The sequence below is a fragment of the Ursus arctos genome, unplaced genomic scaffold (genome assembly GCF_023065955.2).
Source record: "Ursus arctos isolate Adak ecotype North America unplaced genomic scaffold, UrsArc2.0 scaffold_13, whole genome shotgun sequence".
NCBI lineage: Eukaryota > Metazoa > Chordata > Mammalia > Carnivora > Ursidae > Ursus > Ursus arctos.
This window is the reverse complement of record NW_026622797.1, coordinates 14,306,698-14,332,081: the sequence shown is the minus strand read 5'-3', so window position 1 is coordinate 14,332,081 and position 25,384 is coordinate 14,306,698. Positions and strand designations below refer to the sequence as shown.

Genomic DNA, 25,384 nt, shown 5'->3' with positions numbered 1-25,384 from the left:
CAGGGTGCATGGAAGTCTTATTCGCATTTTACTGGTAAGAAAGCTGAGATCCAGAGGAATTAAACGACCTATCCAGGTTTCAACAGGTAGTAATTAGCAGAACTGCGATTGCAACCAGACAGATTCTAGAGCAGCGCTGTCCCGTAGAAATAAAGTGAGCCACATGTGTCATTTTAAAGGTTCTAAGAGCCACATTAAAAAAAGTAACAAGAAACAGATGAAAATAATTTTAATGCTTTACTTTGCTAAACCAATATATCCAAATTATGACGTGTAATCACCATAAATATTACCATTTTACATTCTTTCTTTGTGCTAAGTCTTTGAGACTTGTGAATTCACGTAAATACATTTGACACAGCAAATCTCAGTTTTGCATGGTCACATTTCAGGGCTCGATATGTTCAGTCCCATGTGGCTGACAGCTACATACTGGAGAGTGCTGCTGTAAATAAGAAATACCTATTAGGCTCTCCTGTAAAAACAAAATAGAAATGAGGGAAATCATTTTCTTTTTAGACAGTGTCATACCCTTGGGAATCCAAATGTGAACCATCAGGAACAAGCAGAGACGGCCTTTTGGAGAATGTGTGAGATGCATTTACAAGAGCTACAAATTGGCCTCTGATTCTTTCTTCTATTTTTACTCACCCTCCTTACAATGTTCCTCTTTCTCTGTCCACCCCTTCACTGTATGTGTTTCTTGGGGTTTCGTCTTTCTTGTTTTGCTTTATACATTTTTCCTGGGTGATTTCCTCCCTTCCCTCAGGGACAATTACCACGTATACATGGATGGCTACCTAATCCCCATTTCCAGTTCTAGAACTTCAGACCCATACATCTACTGCTGGGTATTCCATTCGTATATTCTACAGTATCTCAAATTCGGGTGTGCACAAATGAGTCATCACCACCCCCTTTCTCACTGCCCTGCCCCCGGCCCACAGACAACACCCACAACATTCTCTCCCTCTTGTGGTCCTCAGGGCCTCGGGCTACCTGCACCTTTCACCAAGATACCCAAGTCCGAGAGTCGCCTCAATCCCAGTTCAATCAACCATCACTTAAGGAGACTCGCCATGATTTGTCAGTTCTCTTCCATTCTCTCCATCCCCAGTGTTGTTCCTTAGTTCAGGCCGCCATCATCTCTCTAACCTCGATCATAAAATGTTTCCATCTGAGCTCTTCTCCAATGTGATCCCTTCCATAGAGTATTGAGACAGGTTTTGTGAAAGTATGTATCTGATCATGTCACCTCCTGCTTAGAGGTCAGTGGTGGCCCTCCAGAGCCTTCAGGAGTGAACTCCTTTCCATGGCAACTAGGCTGCTATCTGAGCAGGTCCTGGTTTGCCTTTCCACCTCCTCTCTGTCCACTCTGTCTCCCACTCTACGACCTTGTCATTGTGGATGAACTTCGGGTGACCCAAAGCTCTGTGGCTGATCATGAAGCTGGGTGGGCACCCTCTCCTCTCTTCCTCTGAACTTCACTGTGTCTATCTGACTAACTCCCATTTAACCTTTGGGTCTCAATTTAAGAGTCTTTTCCCTAAAGCCTTTCCTCAAAGCTCTGGTTGGTCACCCTTGGCTGTGTTTCTGTACCACGCTGTGTACATTACTTTTGCAGCACCAACACTTTATACAGCTGTTGCTTATCTGTGTTCCACACTAGAGTGTAAGCTCTTTGAGAGCAAAAGGAACCATGTATCCCTAATACTTATACAGTGCTTGTCACATAGTAAGAATGTAAGTGTATGTGGGATAAAGCAATGGTCATGCCAATTTTTGGATCTGATAATCACAGTAATACCCAATTATTCTATTATGTGCAATTTGCTCTAATGGAGAAAGGAAGAGGAGGATTCTGCTTAGTTTACACATTTCAAATACAATATTCAGTCCTTCTTATTTTCTTTCAAGCTTGCCTATTGGAAGAGTTCTTTCCTACCTGATAAGCCAACAGCTCCCCTGAGGTAGAAATCTTTATCCTCCTGACCCTCTTCATCCTCAGAGGGCAGAGCTCTGGACACAGCAGACTCCAGGTCACGACTGAGGTCATAGTCATGGTCCCACTCCAGGGGGATGGAGTCCACACTGGCGGGGGTGTCTCGTCCCGACCGCTCGCTCCGCAGGGGCTGGGCGAGTGAGAGGGAGGGGTTGGAGGAAGGCTGGGGGGAAAGCACGCCGTCCACAGAGGTGTCACGCCAGTGGAGGTCCGAGAGAGCTGCAGAGTCATCCAGCTCCAGCTCCCGGTCAGAGAGGTCATGCTCATCATCTGGGAGCTAGAAATGTAGTCAAGCCAACTCCATCACCGCAGCAGTCAGACGATGCCCTTACCACTTCCTGTTCTGCCTCTCACCAAATCTCAGTGTTCAAGCTTATCTGGCCCATATTCCCACCTCAGTGGGGGTAATTTCTAACTTCCTCTCATCAAATCAGTAAGAATCCTCTGATCACTTTTAAAAATGTCTTATAAATTAATCTACCAAGGCTCCAGTTTTTATCACTGGTGGAACGGAAATAATATTAAAACAGACTTCAAATAATTAAGATTAAATAAGATAATGTAAATAAAGGCAGCCTAGTAGTGTGCCTGCAACACAATAGTTACACAATGGCACATTTCAGGAACAGAAGGAAATGACTAATAAAACTTTACCTGGTCCTTTTTTACCTTATATCCCAGATGCAAAATATATTTTATCACAGAATATTCCAAATATTCTAACAGTTTGTGATGTGATTATGGTAGCAATTAGGAAAGTGCAAGAGAAAGAAAATTCAACTAAACCACTTCATCAGTTGAGCAACTGTTTACATTGCTCACTTTCATCTCCTTATTTCTTCTAGAAGCGTTTTTATCTTCCATAGAAGATATGTGCCGAGTACTCTCTAAGTTTTTTAGATAGATATTAACTTGTTTCATACCCGAAGCAATCCTGTCTACAAGGTAGGTAGTATTATTAAACCAGTGTCACATCAGAGGACACCAAGGCAACAGCTGTGAAGTAACTTGCCCAAGGTTATGTAGCCAACACATGTCAGAGCTCAGACTGGAATCCAGGTATTCTAGCTCCAGAGTCTGGGCTTTTACCCATTGTCCAATGCTACCTAACCCCATGTAACTCATTCTCTTTAGACTTAGTGACAATGAAAAAAACACATCACATACAGGCAGGCGAATCAGTTTCTTATGGTATCTTTCCACGCGCCCAAAGACCTCCTGACAGTAACGCCGGAGTTCATCCAGCTCTTCCTCGATGACTGCGGCATCCAAGGGCTCACTCTTTTCTATAAGCTGTTCTCCTTGGGCAATTATCTGCTCAATCTTATTGTGGTTCAGTGAAATTTCCTGCTGGAAGGCCTAGGGAACACAAATCTCATGTAATTTTTTTATTGTTCACAGTGACATGAAATAATTATAAGATATATATTTAGAAAAACCATGCAGGGGATATTGAATGTACCATATACAGTGACAAGCCAAGAAGCTATTACTTTCTAAAGTCACACATAAAAATTTTAAATCAGAACAGGAGTCAGAAATGGAATCGTCGGAATTCCATGACCAGAAAGGCGCCTTTGGCTAATGAAATTTACTGCCACAGACAGTGTGGGTAGAGAATCACAGGAAAAAACATTTAAACCCATCATAAAGTTGATAGCACTGGTTATCCCTAATGAAAAGCAATGGTAAGCAATATAGTGCCACTGAAATAAATTTAACATTTTAGAGAGTTAATTAAATATTTTAATTTTAGATTTTCTGATCATATGTCAAACATGACTAAGAGAAACCATCCAAATGATAATATCACAAATTCTTCTCAGATGATTTTTATTGGTTCAGGACATAATCAGGAAAGATTATAATTACTTGAAAAACAAGGAATTCTGGAGGACTATTTAGACTCATTCTATAAAGTTGAAAGGAGTTAAGATAGTGGGGACAGATTTCAGGGATAAATTTTAATTCAATACAAGAATAAACTCTGGAATAGTTGAAATTATCCACTAATAAAAAGGCTGCTGGAGAGAAGGGATCACGGTATTGAGTTCTGCGACCTTGCCAGAGTCTAAAAAGAAAAGATTCAACTATCTCTTGGTAGAAATCTCCTGTTGAAGGTTTTAAATATTGGTTTATCTGTGAAACGACTCAGAAGAGTCAGTGGGGAAGGGGTCGGGCATACTATCAGGGCTCGCTATTTTACGATTTTTCCATCCTGAGAATCTACAAGTATCTGTGATTTTTTTCATCCTGAGAATTTATCCTTGCATAATACTCAAATTGTTAAAACACTCTTTCTTTTAGGGACTCCTTATATCTAATGTGTATCACTCCTATTTAAATTTTTAATCAGCCACTGTGTTTGAACTGTACGGTGAAACATACCAAATAGGCTTAAAAATTAACTTGGCATCTAAGGACGTGGAATATGTGGACTGAAAACCCAACATGAGAAAGTTGGAACACGGAAGTCAAAGAAACTATGTGAAGGTGCTAGAAACAAAGCAGAAAAAAAAAAAACAAACAGCCAAAAAACAAGATTCCTAATACCCTGGCAATGAAGTTAACAATTAAAAGTATATAGGCTAATGGTAGTTATCGCTGGGTAATGTTCTTTCTTTCATTTTTAATACATTTTGTATTTTCTGAATTTTTTTTCAATCAAGAACTAATTTTTTTTCCCAAAAGAGTTCTTTACTATGTTCTTTGCCAAAGGATCTACAAATCCCTTCCTCTGCGTATCTTCTTTGCGATTTGAAAAATCACGACTCTCTTACCTTGAGTTGCTTTATTTTAGCTTGAACATCACACTCAGAAAAATGCTCAATGTTAGTGAGCTGGAGGTCCATCTCTGTCAGCCACACCAGAATGCTGTCCCGCGCTGTCTCAAACTCCTCACGCTGGCCGATGAAGTGCTGGGTGTGAAAGGAAAATGACAGAAAACTAAAGTCCACATTGCGCATATGGAGATGATACCGCCCATTCCAACATTCTTCTGGAAAGTCATTTGTTCAACAAACCATGAGAACTCTGTAATCCTTTAGCATATAAATTACCATACAAACCACTCTTGCCATCCCAATCTTACAAAACCACTGAGATTATGTCTTAATATGTTCTAATGGCCCAATCCTGTCCTCTGGGTCTCTAAGCGACAGAGGAGGCGTAATAAAGACCTTGAGTCTGCGCAAGATGGAGGTGACACGCTTTTGTAGGTTGTCCCATCTCTGGTTGCCTTCGTGAACCATCTGCTTTAGGCTACAGGCAGAATCGGTGCGGTTCTCTCTGGCCAGGCGACGGTACTGCTTGTTGATCAGTTCCAGCTGCGTCAGGCTCTCGTGAACCTGTCGCTGGAAAGCCTGAGACCACAGAGAAGCACGTCAGTGAAGGGATCAGTGAAGGGCTCTCAGCAAAGGCACCTGGCCTCATCCTGCAGTGACAGGGAAAGGGCAAGTTCTAACAAGGGTTTATTTCCCCTTATTAAAGCAAAGTAATGGGATCAGTGTGGCTTAAGGACAGGGTGTAGATAAAAAAAATGTGCAAGAAATTAGTAAACAGGAGTAACTATGTATGTATACCTACAAACACATATACACGTATAATATACACATGTTCCTATATTATAGTTTTTTAAATACTGAGCAGTCCGAAAAATATTTTCCCATGAAACAAATTGATGACACAAATACTTATGTGTGCTGAAATGTGAGTCTGAAGGGTTTAAAAATTTCTGATGTCATTACTGAAAAAAGATACCTCCAAAAGAACTCTCTCTTTGTCTAAGATGTAATCTCCTAATAATCCAGAAACTTCTTAAATTCTAATGTCCATTAAAATAATTAAACCCACTTTTTTGCAGGTGTCTAAATGCAAGGTATTACTAACTTCTAAGAAAAGCAGTTCAGCAAAACACAAGTAACCTTAAACAGAGGAAAGTTTGGAACACACTCTGTTTCTTTTTTGTCGTTCCCATTAATTACTCAATTTTTATAAAACATTTTAGAGCTGATGCACCAGCTGACATGGTAGTGTCTATTTATTTATTTTTTTCTTTTGCAATCATTTATTTCTACCATGTTCTATCAATCATTCTTCATTCCTGGCCCAGTTCACATATCTTGGGCAAATTTCGTAACTATACTGTCACTTTTAATGATGAAAAGTTAGCTTTTAAATGATTAAAACATAGTATAATCCACTTGTGTCTATTTATTTTTAAGGTTACCCTATGAACACTTTTGAGTTTCTGAAGTAAAATACTCTTTCTTCTTTCTCTCTGCAATATAGCGTAGTCCTACCATTAAGAATCATTTGGCCAAAATAAAATGAAGCTTTTTTTTTCAAACTCATGTATATGATCTATGACTGACGTTTATCCTGATATTGGACAGAAAACTGTACAATCAGGTGGTCTGTACTCATCTAAATCACAAAATTCCGCTTCCTTGGTTCACTGTACCGTTTACTTCCTACCACATCTGTGCCTCTGATCTGGCTTTCCTTCTGAGAGTTGCTTTAAGAGACTTTGTCTGAGTAAGTCTAATCTCCTATTTTATAAAACAATTTAAATTACTTCCCCAGAAAAGGAAGCAGTAAGAAAAGCTCAGTTTTTGCCATTACCAGGAGTCACAGAAAATGTTTTTCCATTGGAGTGATGGTAGGTAGGCACCACAGGGGGGGTACCCAGATCCATCCCAAATTTTCATGCATTGGAACAGGAAAAGGCTGTACTTGAACATCATTTTTTTAAAAAATTTATTGTCTCTTAAGAAAGAACATTAAAAAATAAATGATAAAATCATTTATTATAGAAGCTAACCATACGGCTAACTTTTGCCATAAAATCTGAGAGTCTAAAATAGCATCAGAAAGGACCGTACATAAGCTGCTTTGTAGTATAAGCCAATTACAGAAGGTTGTAACCTTTCTGAAGCAGAGCCTAGTGAGATGGGAGGACACGGATACCTCACCGGCACCGGCTCACACCGGGAGGACCTGAACTCTACCGTATAGCTCACTGTGGCTTCTCACTAGAAACTTTCTATGGGAAAACATTTTAGATATGAAATTATTTTCCTGGAACTTGGTGGTATAGTTATGCATAAACCCATATTCAGACATCAGAATAACTCTTATTTACATGTATTTGAGCATTTTTATAGATTCCTATAGCTGCTCGTCTAGGACTCTTTGATTTTAAATCCCACAAGCACAAAAACCAAACCTCATATTTACTCTAACGAGCCTCAGGAAATGCCAGGTAAACTGACATTACAAGGTAAAAATAAATTCAGCTGGATTTGGTTGGAGTTTTAGTCTTATTTGTAAGCATCTCAGGGATCTTGGGGCAGAATTAGCAACCAAGAATGACTTGTAAAATCAGGACTTCGGTGTCGATATCTACAGGTGCATACTAGCCTGTCAGTGGGAACTGATGGAAAAAGAAACTTCAAATTACAACACGGTGAACTTTAGGCTGTGTCAGGTCCTCCGTGAAAATGAGCAGCAGCTGTTGGGTTGTATCATCTCAAGGGGATAGAGTGGACTCAAGATCGCACAAGCAGGCAAGACACTGGAGTCCGTTACTGAAGAGTTCCTTCATGAATGTGGTTATGTTGCTGCTATTTTTGTCTCTGTAACTGAAAAGTCCTGGGGACTCAAGGATGGCATCGCTCTTCATTTGTAATTAGAAGTGGCTTATGATTAAATTGTTTTATTTAATTCTGGAGCCAACTCTGCTTTATGATTTAAAAAAATATATATACCTATTCTCTAATTAGATAAAATAAAAATCAAGAAAATATATTTGGAAGAGAGATTTTGATAGTATGCAACATCATATTTTCATCTTAGATGACTAATAGTAAAGGATTATGAAATGAAAAAAATGCCAAGATCTTATTCTGGGAATTGTGCTTTATGCTTTGTAATAGAATTCTTGCCAATATGACTTTATTTGTAATTCTTGAGAATCTTAACATAAAAACCTTTCTTCCCCCCTTTCTTTGCCTACCTGTGAGGTAGTACTAAAGATGACCGCAAAGTCCCCACCCAACTGTTTCAACAGACACTGTGCAGGTGAACAGTCACTTTATGTCTCAAGACACCAACTACTAACTGGCCATGCTCATAGCAAAATAAGGATCAAATATTTGGGATTATAAATCACCTCAAATTTCTTTAATTCTTCCTTGGCAACTGTATAGAGCACCCCGGAAGAGCTGGGGAAGGCAGCCGTCCTTTCCGAAATCTTGAGCCAATCTTCAAAACGAGAATAATCATCCAGAAATTTCTGCCACAATCGCCATGTCTCTTCAATTCTGAGATAGAAAATGAAAAGAAAAAAAAAAAAACCCACAGGATCTGATTGTTTGAGACTGTTTATACTCCAGAACCCTGATGCCTGCAGCGGGAGTAAGAGTGCCCAACAAGCAACTGGTACCAAACAATCTCTGTGCTGTCAGCCAAATGTGAGCAGAGTGAGAAGAGACAACTGTCTGAGCTCAAATGAAACAGCTGTGAGTTTGGGGGTTTTTTGTTTGTTTGCTTTTGTTTTTTTAAACACACATCCTGCAGTTCTGGATTTGGAATTAGTCACATCGTGTATTACAAGCGCATAAAGTGAACTGTTTGTATATGTGCGAGGGAGCTCAGAAGTGCAAAGCCAGATTTAAGGGGCACAGTCATGCCATGGTTCCACTGAAATAAAACAAAGGTCTCAAAATGCATGGAAGTCCAACATCAAATTCACCCTCATCAAAACTAACCTATCACTGCAAGGCAAATACTAACCTATCAAGAATTGTCCGAACAGTACAAAGATTATATGCCGTAAATCGTTATGATTATTTTCTAACCCATCACTATTGTTTATGCCTTGAATTTCAAAGGGTTTTTCTATACAAGGATAAGGTCTTTGTTTTATTATTTCATTTTTGTTAAAATAATATTACTTTTCACTCCACCAATTCCATAACAATATACTTATTCAGCAAGGGCATATTTTTATTTTTCTGAATTACATTTAAACTGTTAGGTCAGGCATAATTGTTTTATACATTACAGTATATTATATCTGCATACAGTATATTTTTATATAGTAGCACCCCCATCTGTGAGAGACCCATTCCAAGACTCCCAACATATGCCTGAACAACTGTGGATAGTACTGAACCCCTATATATAGTATGCTTTACCCTAGACATACGTATGTTAAAGTTTAATTTATAAATTAGGCACAGTAAGAGATTAACAACAATAACCAATAATAAAACAGAACAACTATAATAGTAGACTGTAATAAAACTTATGTGAATGTGGTCTCTCTCAAAATATCTTACTGTACTGCACTCACCCTTTTAAATTTTTTAAATTTTTAAATTTTTTTAAAGATTTTATTTATTTGGGAGAGAGTGAGCGAGAGAGAGAACACAAGGTGGAGGAGAGTGGCAGGGGGAGAGGGAGAAACAGACTCGCCACTGAGCAGGGAGCCCGACGACAGAACATGGGGCTCCATCCCAGGACCCTGCGATCATGACCTGAGCCCAGGCAGATGCTTCATCGACTGAGCCACCCAGGCGCCCCCGCATTCACCCTTCTTGTGATGATGTGAGATGATAAAATGCCTGCATGACGGATGATATCACATGAATGATGTGGGCGTTGTGACTAGTGTTGGGCTACTATGCACCTTCCGACTCTACGTCAGAAGGAGGATCTTCTGCTTCCGGATCCTGCTTGACCGTGGATAACGGACACCAAGGAAAGAGAAACCATGGATAAGGTGGGGTGGGGGAGAACTAGTATATGGCCTTTACGCCTACTTATTTTCCCAACTAATTGTAGATGACGGCAAGTTTGAGACACCAGTGTTCCTCTTAGATGCTGCAACCAAAAGGAAAGAGTAAACAGTGGATAATCTGGGTAGGTGTTTTTTTTTTTTTTTTTTTTTCTCTTTTGGATCGTTCCTCTTTCCCAGCTCTTTGAACCTCCCCGCTTACTTGAGCCTTCTTTCCATGGACATGGCGCAGATATTTCTCCACCGCCGGTCCAGGTTTCGCGTCGCCTGCTGGATGGAATCGCACTCGGCATCTGTGGCACAGGCGTCGCAGTCATGCAGCAGGACCTCACACAGGTTGAGGACGGAGGCCACACCCGTGCTGTGTTTCTCAATGTCTCTCTGAAGCTCCTGTGGGGAATGAGACATGCTTTAATCCAGTACTTGGATGCGGATGAGAGAAACTGCACCAGGATTCGCTGACTAATAAATGGTGAGGCAAACCCTTGACAAGTGTCTCCTTTCCTTGAATGCGTGAGGTTTCTTCAATGTCGTTTATGAAATGTGGCAAGCTCCAAAATGGCAGAAAATGAAGCTAGAGATATTTTGGCTATGTGAGCAATGCCAAAATATAAATGGAACAAATGAAATAGACTACATTCGTTACATTGAGAGTAAAAATAGCTTTTGTACTGGTGGAAGAATAAACTTTGCCCCAGACTCTACTTTAGAGCTGTATCCTTCCATTTCAATCCATTGATCAGTCTGTCAATGAATTCATGTGCTCATGTTAAAAGCTGGCACTTAAGAACTGGGATTTCATCTCCAAAGTTCTGCAAACTGTTTAAACAGTTAATTCCACCATCATTAAAAAGTACCAGGGTTTAAAAGACCTAGGTTCTCTATCATATATGACACCATAACATCAACAGCTTCCTCAGTGAGCAATTTTAAAGGTAGGACGGAAATAGATGATGATGATAAATAAGGCCCTGAATTTCCCCAGTATCCCACCATGTCGAGTCTTCATATTAACTGCATAAAATAGAAATGCAAAATGTACATTATTTTTTTCTATTGGGCTTTTAACTCAATTTGTTCAAGGTATCTCATTATTAAAGGTGAGGCTACTGGTGTTTATCTTGCCCTATTCATCAAGGTCCTTAATGTATTTTCCTTGTCTTTAAAACAATTCTTGGATTGTTAGCTTTTCTCTTGTTCTAAAGATAATTCCTCAACTGATTCAAATAGCTGAAACTTATATTTTTGTGTGTGTATTCTTCCTCCTATTTTTTCTCTTTAACACCATGTTTCAATGTCTTCCATGCAAACATTAGCTTATTGCCAAACGCAATAACAGTGCCTTTGATTAACATTCAGAGATTTTATGAACTAGACAGAAGAAGATAGATTCTATCAAAAATATTTCTATTTTACTAAACAGTCCTTTCAGACCTCTTGTGTAAACTCTTTCAATTATGTGGACGTTATCACAAGAACTTCTGGTCTAAAAAATATAAAACTGAACTCAATATTTCCTCAAAGCTGAAGACAGAGACATCTGTGAATGAGATCGCTAAGTAAATTCTAAGTCTTACGGTGCCTTCTGTACAAGGATATACATTTGTAAGTAGTCTTGGGTACGTGAACACAATCAAGGCATTTTAAAAAGTTACAGGATTTTGATTTAATTTTCCCCTAGTACGCAACAGGTTTGCTTCCAGTTTTATTGAGATATAACTGACGTATAACAACACCGTGTAAGTTTAAGATGCGCAATGTGATGATTCGATGTATGTATATATTGTGAAATGATTACCACAATCAGTTTAACTAACATCTGTCACCTCACATAGTTACAATATGTATGTGTATGTGTGTGTTGAGAACTTTTAAGATCTATTCTACAGCGAAATTTCAAATATGCAACACAGTATCATTAACTACAGTCACCATGCTGAATGTTACATTTCTAGAACATTACATTTCTGTAACTGGAAGTTTGTACCCTTTGACCACCTTCACCCATTTCCCTCACCATCACCCCATCTCTGGCAACCACTCATCTACTCTCTGTTTCTATGAGTTCAGTTTTTTTTAGAGTCCACATATAAGTGAGATCATACAACATTTGTAGATCTGACTTATTTCACTTAGCACAATGACTTCAAAGTTCATCCATGTTGTTGGAAATGGCAGTATTTCCTTACTTAAGGCTGAATAATATTCCATTGTGTATATATACCACATTTTCTTTATCCATTTATCTGTTGATGGGTACTTAGTTTGTTTCCATGTATTCACTGTTATGAATAATGCTTCAATGAACATGGAGGGTGGAGATATCTCTTCAAGATAGTGATTTCATTTCTTTCTGAAACCTAACCAGAAGTGGAATTCCTAGATCATATGGTAGTTCTATTTTTAATTTTTTGAGAAACATCCTTAATGTTTTCCATAGTGATGATACCAATTTACATTCTCACCAATAGTGCACGAGGGTTCTGCTTTCTCTACACTTTTGCCAGTACTTGTTATCTTTTGTCTTTTTGATAATAGCCATTCTAACAGGTGTGAGGACATATCTTATTGCAGTTTTGATTTGCATTTCCGTAATGATTAGTAATGTTGAGCATCTTTTCATGTACTTCATGGCAATTTTAATATCTCCTTTGGAAAAATGTCTACTCAGGACTCTTGCCCATTTTTTTTAATTCTTTTTTTTTTAAGATTTTATTTATTTATTTGACAGATAGAGAGACAGCCAGCGAGAGAGGGAACACAAGCAGAGGAGTGGGAGAGGAAGAAGCAGGCTCCCAGAGGAGCAGGGAGCCTGATGCAGGGCTCAATCCCAAGACCCTGGGATCACGCTTAATGACTGAGCCACCCAGGCACCCCTCTTGCCCATTTTTTAAATTGGATTATTTGGGGTTTTTTGCTATTGAGTTGCTATTGAGTTACTTATATATTTTGGATATTAACCCTATCAGATATGTGGTTTGCAGATATTTTCTCCCATTCCAGAGGTTGCCTTTTCATTTGGTTTATCATTACTTTTTCTTTGCAGAAGGTTTTTAGTTTCATTTAGTGCAACTTGTTTATTTTTGGTTTAGGTGGTTGTACTTTTGGTGTTGTATCTAAAAAATCATCGCCAAGATCAATGTCAATAAGCTTTATCCCTACGTTTTCTTCTAGGAGGTTTATGGTTTCAGGTCTTATATTTATGTCTTTAATACATTATTTTGAGTTAATTTTTGTAAGTGGTGTAAAATAGGGCTCCAATTTCACTCTTTGGCATGTGAATGTCCAGTTTTTCCAACACTGATTTTTGAAGAGACCATCCTCTCCCCAGTGGGTATTCTTGGCTACCCTGTCAAGCATTAGCTGACCATACATGCATGGATGTTATTCCTGAGCTCTCATTCTGTTCCATTGGTCTACGTGTCTGTTTTTATACCAGTATCATACAGTTTTGATTACTATAGCTTTGTATCATAGTTTGAAATCAAGAAGTGTGATACCTCCAGCTTTATTCTTTCTCAGGATTGCTTCAGCTCTTTGGGGTCTTTTGTAGTTCCATACAAATTTTAGAACTGTTTTTTCTGTATCTGTAAAAAGTGCCACTGGAATCTTGATAGGGATTGTACTGAATCTATGGATAGATTTGGTTGTATGCTCATTTTAACAATATTAATTCTTCCAATCTATTAATGTGGGCTATCATTCCATTTATTTGTGTCTTCTTCAATGTCTTTCATCTGAGTCTTATAGTTTTTCAGTGTAAAGATCTTTCAGCTCCTTGGTTAAATTCATTCCTAAGTATTTTGTTGTTCTTGATGTTATTGTAAAGGAATTGTTTTCTTTTTTCCAGATAATTCATTGTTAGTGTATAGAAATGCAACTGGTTTTTGTACGTTAAATTTTTATCCTGCAACTTTACTGAATTTATTAGTTCTAACAGTTTTTTGGTGGAATCTTTAGGATTTTCTGTATGTAAGATTATGTCATCTACAAAGAATTTTATATCATCCTTTCTGATTTAGATGCCTTTTATTTTCTTCTTGCCTGATTACTCTAGCTAGGGTTTTGAATATTATGCTGAACAGGCATAGTGAGAGTGGGCATCCCTGTCTTGTTTTAAATCTTAGAGAAGAAGTTTTCAGCCTTTCACCATTAAGTATGATATCGTATAGCTTTTATTATGTTGAGGTACATTTCTTTTATATACCCCCTGGATTGAGAGTTTTTATCATTTGAATTTTGCGAAATGTTTTTTCTGTATCTATTGAGATGATATTTTTATATTTCATTCTAGTAATGTAATGTATCATATTTATTTTTATATGGATATGTTGAACCATTCTTGCATCCCAGGGATGAATCCAACTAAATCCTGGTGTATGATCCTTTTAATGTGCTGTTGAATTTGGTTTGCTAGTACTCTATTGAGAATTTTTGCATCTATATTGATCATGAGTATTGGCCTATGGTTTTCTCCTCTTGTGGTGTCCTTATCTGGCTTTTGTACTTCTCGCCTTATAAAAGGAGTTTGAGAGTGTTTCCTTCTCCTCAATTTTTTGGAAGAGTGAGAAGAATTGGCTTTAAATGTTTGGTAGATTTTACCTGTGAAACCATCTGATCCTGTTGGGAGGGTTTCTTTGATGGGAGGATTATAATTACTGATTCAGCCTCCTTACTCATTATTGGTCTGTTCTTATTTTCTATTTCTTCATAATTCAGTCTTGGTAGGTTGCATATTTCTAGACGTTTATCCATTTCTTCATAGTATGCTATTATGATCCTTTGTATTTCTTGTAATGTCTCCACTTTCATTTATGATTTTTATTTATTTGGGTTCTCCTTCTTTGTTTTTTTAAAAGATTCATTTATTTTAGAGAGAGAGAGAGCACACAAGTGGGAGGGGCAGAGGAACAGGGACTCTGTGCTGAGCACAGAGCATGACACAGGGCTTGATCTCATAAACCTGAGATCATGACCTGAGTCAAAATCAAGAGGCAGATGCTTGACTAAGCCACCCATGTGCCCTTCTTTGTTTTTCTTGGTTAGCCTAGCTAAAGGTTTGTCAATTTTGTTTATCATTACAAAGAACCAGCTCAGTGTTGTTAACCTTTTATGTTGTTTTCCTATTCTCTATTTCATTTATTTCTGCTCTAATCTTTATTATTTCTTTCCTTCTGTCAATTTGGGGTTTAGTTTGTTCTTCTTTCTAGTTCCTTGAGGTGGAAAGTTATATTGTTTATTTGAGATTCTTTTTCTTCATGTATGCATTCATCACTCTAAGTTTCCCTCTTAGAACTTCTTTTGCTGTACTCCTTAAGTTTTGATATGCTGTTTCTTTTTTTGTTTGTCTCAAGATATTTTTTAATTTTCCTTTTGTTTTCTTCTTTGCTCAGGAGTATGTTGTTCAATTTCCATGTATTTGTGAATTTTCTAGCTTTCTTCCTGTTATTGATTTCTAGTTTCATATCATTGTGATTGGAAAAGATCCTTGATATAATTTATATTTTCTTGAATTTGTTGAGCCTTGTTTGGCTCATATAATATAATCATAACATAATGGTTTATAACATATAATCTATTCTGGAAAATGCTCCATGATCTGAGGTAGGGGGTGGGGTGCCACCGACTGGGCTCTGCAATCAGCTTTGTTGGGTGAGGTCACTGTCACTGGCTGGACTCTGTGATTGGGTGGAGCTACAGGCTGAGCTCTGCAACCACTTCTGGTTAGGTGGGATAGCAGGCTGTGATCTTAGACCAGACAGTGCTACTGGCTGCGCTCTGTGTTTAGGTAGAGCCACAGGAAGAGCTTTGCAGTTGGACTGGGTCTCATGCTGGCTCTTTGATTATGCAGGGCTGCAGGTTGTGCCCTGGAATTGGGTGAGGTGATACTCTGGACTTTGCCATCCCGTGGGCCATTGGCTGTGCTACCCTATTGGGCAAGGTCATTGGCTGGGCTCTCTGATAAGGAGGGGCCTCGAACTGTATCCCAAAGGGTGTGGAGCTAGAGACTATGCTCTGTGGTTGAGCTGGATCACTGTCCAGGCTTTCTTGTCATGTGCAGTCACAGGCTATGCTTGGTGATTGGTTGGGGTCACTGTCTGAATAAGGTTGCAGGCTGTGTTCAGCAATCAGACAAGGCCATGGGCTGAGTGGGTTTGTTTTCTGGGCTCTGTGGCTGGGCTAGGTTGTAGGTTGAGCTCTGAGGTTGTCCAGAGTCACTGTCCAGACTCCCCGATTATGCAGGGCCAGAGGCTATGCTTAGCAGTTTGGTAGGGCTGCTGGCTTGGTTCCCTCCTCAAGCAGGGCTGTTGGATGGGTTCCGTGGTTGCTTGGGTTCTCTGGCCAGGCCTTCTGGTGGGGAAGGATGAAGGCTATGCTCAGCTGTTGGGCGGGGCTGGGTGGGAATTGGCTTCACTGCCCAGGTCAGATGGTAGAAAGGGCTCCGAGGTCAGTATGGCCCATTGTCTGGGGATTGAAATCAGGCAGAACTGCCAAGTGAACTCCCAGGTCAGATAGGGCCACTGGCTGGGCTCTGCTGATGGGCAGAGATGCAGGCTGAGATCTCTGCTTGGGTGCAGCTATAAACAAGAATGCAATTTGCTAAGATGTGCGTGCTGGTTGCAGTAAGCCTCAGCCCCCTTCTCCTTCACTAACTGCTCCCCAGTAATCAAGCCATAGAAGTTCCCTTACTGGTTCCCATAGTGGGCCTCCTGGGAAGGATGGGGAAGCCAGGGGAGCTAGATATCTATCCTGGCCAAGTGGTGCCCTCTTGGTGCAGCTCCATGCCAGCCAGGAAGGATGATGTGGTCAGAGTGTGACCACACTTCTTACCCCTTTAATGTGGTCCTTCCTGGTCTCTGGGGTCCAGGCTGGTGCTTCATCCTTACCCTTGGGTTTGGGGAGTTTTACAATGGTGCCTTGTCTATAGATAGTTACTTGTTGGTCTTTTTGGGAGGGGAACTTAAATCAGAAATAACCTATGTGGCTATCTTCATGATGTGATTTTTCCACATACTTTTGGATCTACCCCAGAGCAGAGATTCAGGGCCAGGGTATGAAAACCATAACTGTAACTGATGGATGGCTGCAGGGTCAGTGTAGGCAACTGAGTTAAAATTTCTAGAGGATCCAGTCATTGGAGGGGGCTGCACAATTCTGTGAAATTTCTTCCAGGAGCTCAACCAGGTTCCCACAGTAAATACCAGAGAAAAGACCCCTTGTACATCTGCTCAAAAGTTTTTGTTAAAATCAATTATATGAAATAAGCTTGAGGGGGGTTATAATTATTGGTAAGTGCTCTATTACAGACAAAGATCTTAGTCTCAGCTTTAACCGTCATTGGTAATGGTCCTAAATTGACACACAGTGTCTCTGAATTTATACTTCATCTGAAACACAGAGAAATTTGACAAGATGTCCTCTGAAGCCATCTCAAGTCTACATATATCTCTGCTCAATTAAGTATGTAAGGATTAAGTACGTTGGCAAGAGAAACATACAGAAACTCCACAGAGGGGAATAAAAGAAAATGTGTTTCTTATGAGTTTAATCTCTTTTCAAATATTTAAGAGAATTTTCCCCTTTGGAGACAGATTACTATTTATCTGTCTTTTACAACATGGATCCCAAATGCTAAAATTTTTACAGAATCATGGTTAACCATTTGCCACAAAGGAAACTGTGGTGAATACGATAGGATTGAAATATAATTTACTAAGCACCCACTTTATGCTAGGTGCTGTGCTAAGTGTTTTGCACATTAATTTTTATAATAACACTGTCAGCCACATCCTCTGATTATCAGCATTCTATATACGTGAGGGTTTAAATAGTTTATTATTCAGGTCATGCAGAAAAGTGGTGAAGCTCAGAGCTAAACCCAGGAAGTCCTTACTTTTAACCATTGGTATACAGTTGTTTTTTTTTTCAACTTTAACTTAAAATTGAATTAAAAGGCAGTATAAACATATATTAATATATTAACAAGTCAAAAATTACAGCTAAGCTTCCAGTGAAGTAGTTCCCTTTTCACTCCTGATTCTCATTTTCCAGAAATAACAATTTCCACCTCTCGTAGCTCTGTCTACTGGTTTTAACTTCTGTATTTCTAAGTGGCATGTTTATGTTGCTAGTTTTGATTTTTAAATTTTAGACATTATCTATACTTCTATAGTAGAGACGGAATAAACTTCTACCTGACTCACGTGGCTCCAGTTACTGCTTCAGCACATTGTATAGCTGGAGTCATAATGATTGTTTGCATAATTGTGGTAATTTAATATGGCTACTTAGTATCTTTCATATCTGAGCAACAAATATGCTATGGTTAGATTTCTTCTATTATATAATTTTTTCTGTTATATGGAATCAGTAGCTCTCTCCCTCTCTAAAACATGAATATTCCTAGCTTCTATCCTCTCTCTATGGAGCTAATAAACCTCCTTCCAGTATGGTTAAGCCCATCAGGTAATCAAGTTCGACTGTCTTACTCCTTGGAGACATCCCTCCCAGAGCACCCAGCTCCCTACTCCAATCTGAACAGGGTTGCTCCAGGCTGCATCTGGGATGTTCCCTCACCATCCATTCTGGGAATTTGCTTCTCTCTCATGTTGAATATTATTTTTCTTCTCATTGTAGTATATGCAGTCTATCTTTCATTAGCTTCCTGAGATTGTATGCATAGGAGGTAAGTATTTTATATATTAAATGGCAGGTACAGTGTCCTAAATTATAAATAATCTTCTCAGCTTTTTGAAGGCATTGTGTCATTATCTTTTAGCTTCCACTATTATTTTAGAGAAATCAGACTTTTTCACCTTGGAAACCTTCAAGATCTTCTCTTTGTCTCCCATGTTCTGAAATTTTATAATGGCTTTGCTTTGTTTTTAATTTTCCTGGGCATTTGTAGGACTTGTGCTCTAGAAGTACAACTGACCCATGAACAAAGTGGGGTTTTCGGTCACCAACCCCCCACACAGTTGAAAATCTGCATATAACATTTGACTCCCCCAAAACTTAAATACTAATAGCCAACTGCTGACCAGAAGAAGCCTTATCAAAAACATAAATAATCCAGTAACAAATATTTTGTAGGTTATATGTATTATATATGTATTATTACAATAAAGTGAGCTACAGAAAAGAAAATCATAAGGAAGGGAAAATAACCTACAGTACTGCATGTTTTGTTGCATAAAAAATCCACATATAAGTGGACCCACAGAGTTCAAACCTGTATTGTTCAAGGGTCAACTCTATGTATTTTTCAGTTTGGGGAATTTTTTTTACATTACTACACTGACAATTTCTTCCTCTCTATTTTCTTTATTTTTTTGTGGGAGACTTTTATGGAATAACTGAATTGGATTTTAAAACTCTTGCATGGATCCTGGCTGTGATATAAGGCTAGCTAGAGACATGGGGGAGTGGGGTGGGAGTCATACTATCTGGTACAGAGCATTTCATTTAATCTCTCTATTTTTCATATAGTGGCTCCAGCACCAATGGTGCCCTGTGGCCCCAAACCCAAAGTCCCTCTGGGTTTGCCTCCTCCAGAGAGTAATCCTCTGGTCTTCCGCTGGAGTGAATGAGGCAGAGTTGTCTGGCTAGCTGGGAATAGGGGGAATCTGCCAGTCAAACTACTCCTTCTTCAGATTTTCAAGCCATCTTCCATTTTGAAGCCCTACAGACTTGCTCTTTCCACTCCCTGAGCCTTCTTGGAATTCTGTGGCATGAGTCAGCTTTCTATTCTCCATTCTGCCAACACCAGTTACTATTCATCTATCCCTTCCTGTCTTCTAAGACTCTGATGGATGTCTGTCATCTCTACATCTTCTTTCCCGGTCTCTTGGCCATTGTGGGTTTTGACCTTTTTTCTCCTTTCCTATCATTTTATTGGGGTTTAGAAGTAGGTAAGGCTATAGATGCATATGATCAATTTGCCATATTTAATTAGATACTGTTTCGATTTTCTTACATTTGCTAAATTACAATACCAGCTATTAGGATTTTAACTGTTTGTAACCACTTCTCACCGGTAGACATTTTACCATGTTCTCCAGGAGTATTCAGGGAGCTGGAGGCCAACCATAACCCCAACAGCTCAATTATCAGAATTTCAAACATGAGAGAATCCATCACAGGGCTTTTATCTTACAAAAATGGAAAAATGTCCTGCTAACAATTTTTTTAAAGAAGAAATGCCATTGAAATAATCCAAATATCAAAAAACTGCATTTTAATATCTATTTGCATTGGTTTAAATAGTTTGTAAAATAAAGTTAGTATATAAATTATTTCATAAGATTTCATAAATAGGTCTGTTTATAGTTTGTAGTATTTTTAAGTTAAGCAACTTGGCTATCATGGCCTAAATGCAATGGAAGTAACCAGAGTGTGGACAGTCTTCAAGGACAATCTAAGGGCATGGAGTAGCAACACTTCTTATGGGGGATTTATGGCATTTACTACTAACCACTGGAGTCTGCTACACTTAGTAAAAATAAGGAAGGGAATAGGATGTAAAAAATCCTTTTTGTATGCATTTTTCATGGTCACTCTTTTTTGGGTAGTGTATTGTATGCCAGGATGATGCGCTGTCTTTGCTACAGAAATGAAGGTAAAATTACCGTGTGCGGTCTGCAGATCATGCAGCACTTCTTGCAAAACAAAATTGTTTTAGACTGTAAAAACTCTAAGAATACACCATAATCTTTCTTCAAACACTACATGCAGAAAAAAGAAAGGCTCTTTTCTATGTACGTAGTAGTGGGCTCATGACCCACAAAGAAATAAACAAAACATCAGCACTGTTATGGACACATCACTAAGGTTCAAGCAACTGAGGATGTCTTCTTGGTGGACCAATGACATTAAACCTATGAGAGCATATCTTCTAGACTCAACTCCTGGGTGACATGGGATCTGTTTGCCCCCAAACACCGGCACTGCCCAAGCCTCCTCTTTCTCAGCAATCCTGCCTAGCTTTCTGCTGATGTTCCATCTCGATTCACCATCTCACATCTGCGTCTGTATCCTGGCCAGGAGCACAGATGTTCAAGAGCCGACTTACTTCTTTTAGTTATTTTAAGTTTTACCTGCTGCTCAGTGAGCTTCTTCTGTATTTCATCTGAGTCACAGGAATCATAGACTATCGGCTTGGCCAGCTCAGACTCGATGTGAGCCAGCCACGTCCTCAGGCTGCTCATGTTCTTATCCAGCTGCTGTACGGCGACCAGGGTCTCCTTCAGCTTCTTAACCCTGTGGGCAGAGGAGAGACTTCACTCAAGTTTCCGTTGTGGGCAAAAGTGAGCACTGGGTCTAAAGCCAAGTTGCCTAGAGCCGAAGTCCAGCCTAGCTCAGCCACTTAGTGGCTGTGTGGTTTTGGGCAAATTGTGCACCCTTCCTGTGTCTCTGTTTCCTCACCTACAAAATGAAAGTAAAGGAAGAGTATCTGTGAGATTTGAATGAGTTGAATAATGCAGGGTCCGTGGGAAACATTGAATAAATATCAGCTATGATGATGCTCAACATAGTTATAATGATATAACAGTGACAGAAGCCTCATGGTGTCATAAAACTTGTTATTTCCACACATAATGTAATTTATACTCATATGAAGAATACCTGGGAGAAAAAAATGAACATTTCTAATGGATCGTTACCAAACAGATTATGAGTTCACAGCTCTGATTCCTCCAGCCCCGATGGGATATATTTCAGCACTCCTGTGGCAGAAACTCAGTGAAAAGAAGAAAGCATGCATAAGATGAACTAACAGTGAGTGATCATAAGCATTTCGTGCTGGACGACATTAAAGGTAACTAAGGATCCATTGGGCTGCCAGTGGCTGACCACCAGCCTGTCTTCACCTGCAAAGCCTAGTTCAGTACAGTATTTGTTACATAGCATGGGTTTTTTTTTTTAATGTTTTCCCATTCTTTCCAGGAAAGAGTAAAAACCCAATTGCTTAAGATTGCCACTTATCTAACAATCATCTGTGGACGTCCTATGTGTCAGATGCTGGGAAGACAAAATAAACAAAGCTTGATTACTTTCTTAATGAAATGTACAATCTGACTGGAAATCTGGACATGTACACAATGAAATATAACACAGTGTGGTAAGAACTAAACTAAAGAAATGAACAAAGTCTCTGGCTAATAAATAAGGAGTGATCAATTCTGTCTGGCCACTTCTAGTAATCATTCACTCATTCATTCCCCAGTTGCTCATGTCTGTATTCCTTCTACAAACATCTATGCTGCTAGGCAGACATGGCACTAGGAGACAGAAATACAGTGAGGACTGATGTTTTATCCCTGTCACTGAGGAGCTTAGACTTTGCTGAAAGGGGAAATGAAGAAGTAACATTAGAGCTGTGTCTTGAAAGGTGGATATAAGCCAATCTGAACATTTCTAGCCTATGAAACACAGAAAAGAAAAGCAGAGATTGTGAAGGCACTGTGTCATAATGTCAGGGGGGCAGGGGGTGGGAGGGTGGGGAAGAGAAGGAGAAGAGAGTTGCAGTTGTGCTGAGGCAAGACGGATGGACAGACTGCAGTAAGATTATACAGGTCCTGCAGTGACATGACAATGGCTTTGTGTGCAGTTTAAAGATAAACAGGAACTTTGCCAAGATGCGTCAGCCAAGGAATGATAGGATCAGGTATGATTTCGAGTGAGTAAGTCTGAAGTGAGGTTCAAGTGGAAGTCCACTCAGGTATAAGAATACCTACGCTTGACTAACATTTTCTGTTCGTAAAGGAACTCTTGGGTGCGTTACCTTATATTGTTTTGAAAAAAAAAAGTGTGTTTAAAAAATTATGTTCATATTCCACAACATATTCTATTCATAGGAAACCAAAAACATGTGTACTCATAATTCCATTCAAGGTGAGACTTTTCTAATTAGCTTTGTAAGTACAAATCATACCCTGCCCCCAGGACACTTCAAGGTATTGGCCTTGAACAATAATTCTGAGACCAGTTACATACAACCTACTCACATTTTCCTCATATATAAGACAAAATGCACTGAATAGCAGTTTTAGAATGGCTACTGGGTGGAAAGCTCTGGGTGCACATTTTATCAAGGACCATGGCATGGGCTTGGAATTTGACACGGCCCTGGCCATCTTGCTTTAGTGGCCCAGGCTGAAAGGACAGTCTACCATCAATAAACACACGGGAACAGGACTACAGAATGGCTTATTGTACTGAAATGTCTGTCCTGGTTTTACCTCTGTAAGAAAGTCCTTTTGGGAAGCTCTCCCACATGACCAGCTTCCTGTCTTCAGATCTGAATGCTGACGACGCTTTGGGATGGGATTTTATAGCAACTTCACAATATCATCAGGGTTTGGTGTGGAGCTAGAGATTGGAAATACACTTCATGCAGTGCTTGCTTCCTGCTTTCCCTTATTTTAACTCCCTGATATTATTTATGCACAAGTTCCTCTTCCCATGTTAAATTCCCTGGGAAACTGGAACTGTGAATTTCTACTTTTGGTTTTCCCCTTCCCCTGCAATGCTACCCTCAGTGCTCGGCACAAAGTTGGGCACTACTTAAATGCCTGATAAACATAAATAATTAGTATTCTAAGTAAAATACTTTTATTTAGTTAGCATATTTTATTTTTAATTTAGTTGATATTAAATGTATAATTAAATTTTTCCCTTAAGTCCAACATTTGCAAATGGTCTGTCAAGTACTAAAATGTATTCATTTTCTTGGTTCAAAATTCACTTACAAAAATGATCAAAAGAGCTGAGGCACAAAAGAATGTGAGTAAACACTGTTCCACTGGATATTGTCTACACTAGTCAAATAATTTACAAGATTAGTAATCTTGTGTATTGAATGGGTTCCAATAGTCAGAGCAGTTAGTGTGTAATATGTCAAGGGCATCGTGACATGGAAATGCTTGTTCATATAGTCCATTAGGGACAAGTTCCTCTTTCAAATGAATGTGTAAATCTTAGTAAAGTCAATGGGGGTGAACATTTAAGTGGTTTTCCTTTCTTATTTTTTAAAACATGTATTTGAGTACAAATAGCAAAATGCACTGTGTGTGTGTGTGTGTGTGTGTGTGTGTGTGTGTGTGTGTTGAGGGGAGCAGATGTGAGCTGAGGGGAAATGGGTAGTACAGCCCCAAACATCTTCCTTGAACTTATGAAACTTGATATTTGCAGGACACAGATCATTCTTTTTTTTTTGTAAGAGAAATGTCCCATATTTTTTCCATTATTTCTTTAAAGGAAATCCTTGGGTAAAGTGTCACAATATTTTTTATCTATCTATCTATCATTGTAAGAAGTTTGAGCAACATTCTTTTTGGTAGCATCCAGGATTATAATTCAAAATGGATGTTTGCAGATGTCACAAGTCTGGGTAAGTTTAGCAAATCTCGTACATCTGTAAGTCCCTGTAGCCGATGGGTTTCCTCACAGTCCAGTGTGGCTCATGGGACTAAACCTTCCTGAGAAGGATTCTACTACTAAATCCAGTTGGATGAATAGCTATATACACATATATACTACATGTGTATATCACTACTTTCCTTCAAACTAATTTAGTAAATCCATAAACCAAAACAAAAAAATTCACATTCTAAATGGTACCAAAAGTTACCATTAGTAAATCCTATCACCAATAGGAATTTATTTGGGGGAATTTTACGGTACAAGAGTAATATTTTTAAAAGTGAAGTTAAAATTCCTAATATAATGTTGTTCTAACTGAAAAAAAATCATGAAATAAACACTTGCATGATGCACAAAATTACTATTTTAGACAGAAATTTTTACATTTTGCACATGTTTTAAAACCTTTTTACTAGTCAGTGACCAAAACTTACTGACAAACCTAAACAGAACCAACTTTTTCTCATACACACAACCCTCCAGGCCCCTGTACTATAAGCAGATTTTAACTTAATAAAGGGAAAGCTTTCTGTTATAAAGCTGTGAACTGGCTAAGGCTAAATTTCAGTTTTATCAGGAGCCCACCCTTTAAATAGCAGATGATGGACCAACTGGATCTTCTTACTGGGTCTCTTTCCTGTGTCTCAGGCTCTCTACTGTAGCATTTCCCTTGTATGACGCATACAGTCCAGAGACAACTGGAATACCAAGCCATAACCAAGTCCATTAACCTTTCCCTCCAACTCCGCATGCCCAGTAGGGGGACAAGAAAACAAACCGACAAAGAACTCTTGGGAGTCCATGGCCAACGAGCTCCTAACACCAAATCATCTCCACTTCACGCTGGCAAAAACAATCACGGGTTAAAGATTCAGCATCTATCCTATGAAGCCCACGTAACATGAAAGCTATGCACAATGGAAGAAACTCAAGGAGATGCCTGCCTTGTGACATCGCAGTTACATTCTGGGAGATCTGCATCCACACAGCCGTCCTCCGCCATCCTCGGGGCACACAGATCTTCTGCCACCACCATGAAGCTTCCAACTTGCAAAAGTTAGGTCTGCAGAGCAAAAGCTAAATCCTGCGTGGGGATGAAAGTTTCCCCTTGTCTGCGTATGGAAGTATGAAAATGCTCACTCCAAACAAATGTTGTT

The 25,384-nt window shown here is 39.1% G+C and overlaps 1 protein-coding gene across 26 annotated transcripts in view; it reads right to left on the bottom strand.

Annotated features, from left to right (window-relative positions):
* The window catches only part of SYNE1 (spectrin repeat containing nuclear envelope protein 1), a 447,744-nt gene that overhangs the window by 21,788 nt on the left and 400,572 nt on the right, over nucleotides 1-25,384 (bottom strand). For 19 of the 26 annotated variants that reach the window (XM_026505077.4, XM_026505081.4, XM_026505079.4 and 16 more), the window contains 7 exons: nucleotides 20,900-21,062; nucleotides 10,006-10,193; nucleotides 8,175-8,325; nucleotides 5,182-5,364; nucleotides 4,783-4,920; nucleotides 3,170-3,361; nucleotides 1,946-2,279 (listed from right to left, as the gene is read on the bottom strand). In XM_026505077.4, coding sequence (XP_026360862.3) covers nucleotides 1,946-2,279; nucleotides 3,170-3,361; nucleotides 4,783-4,920; nucleotides 5,182-5,364; nucleotides 8,175-8,325; nucleotides 10,006-10,193; nucleotides 20,900-21,062 — 1,349 coding nt within the window. Of the gene's footprint in view, nucleotides 1-1,945; nucleotides 2,280-3,169; nucleotides 3,362-4,782; nucleotides 4,921-5,181; nucleotides 5,365-8,174; nucleotides 8,326-10,005; nucleotides 10,194-20,899; nucleotides 21,063-25,171; nucleotides 25,285-25,384 lie in introns of those variants that run through there. The other 7 variants (XM_026505085.4, XM_048226161.2, XM_048226159.2 and 4 more) reach the window with 2 other exon arrangements.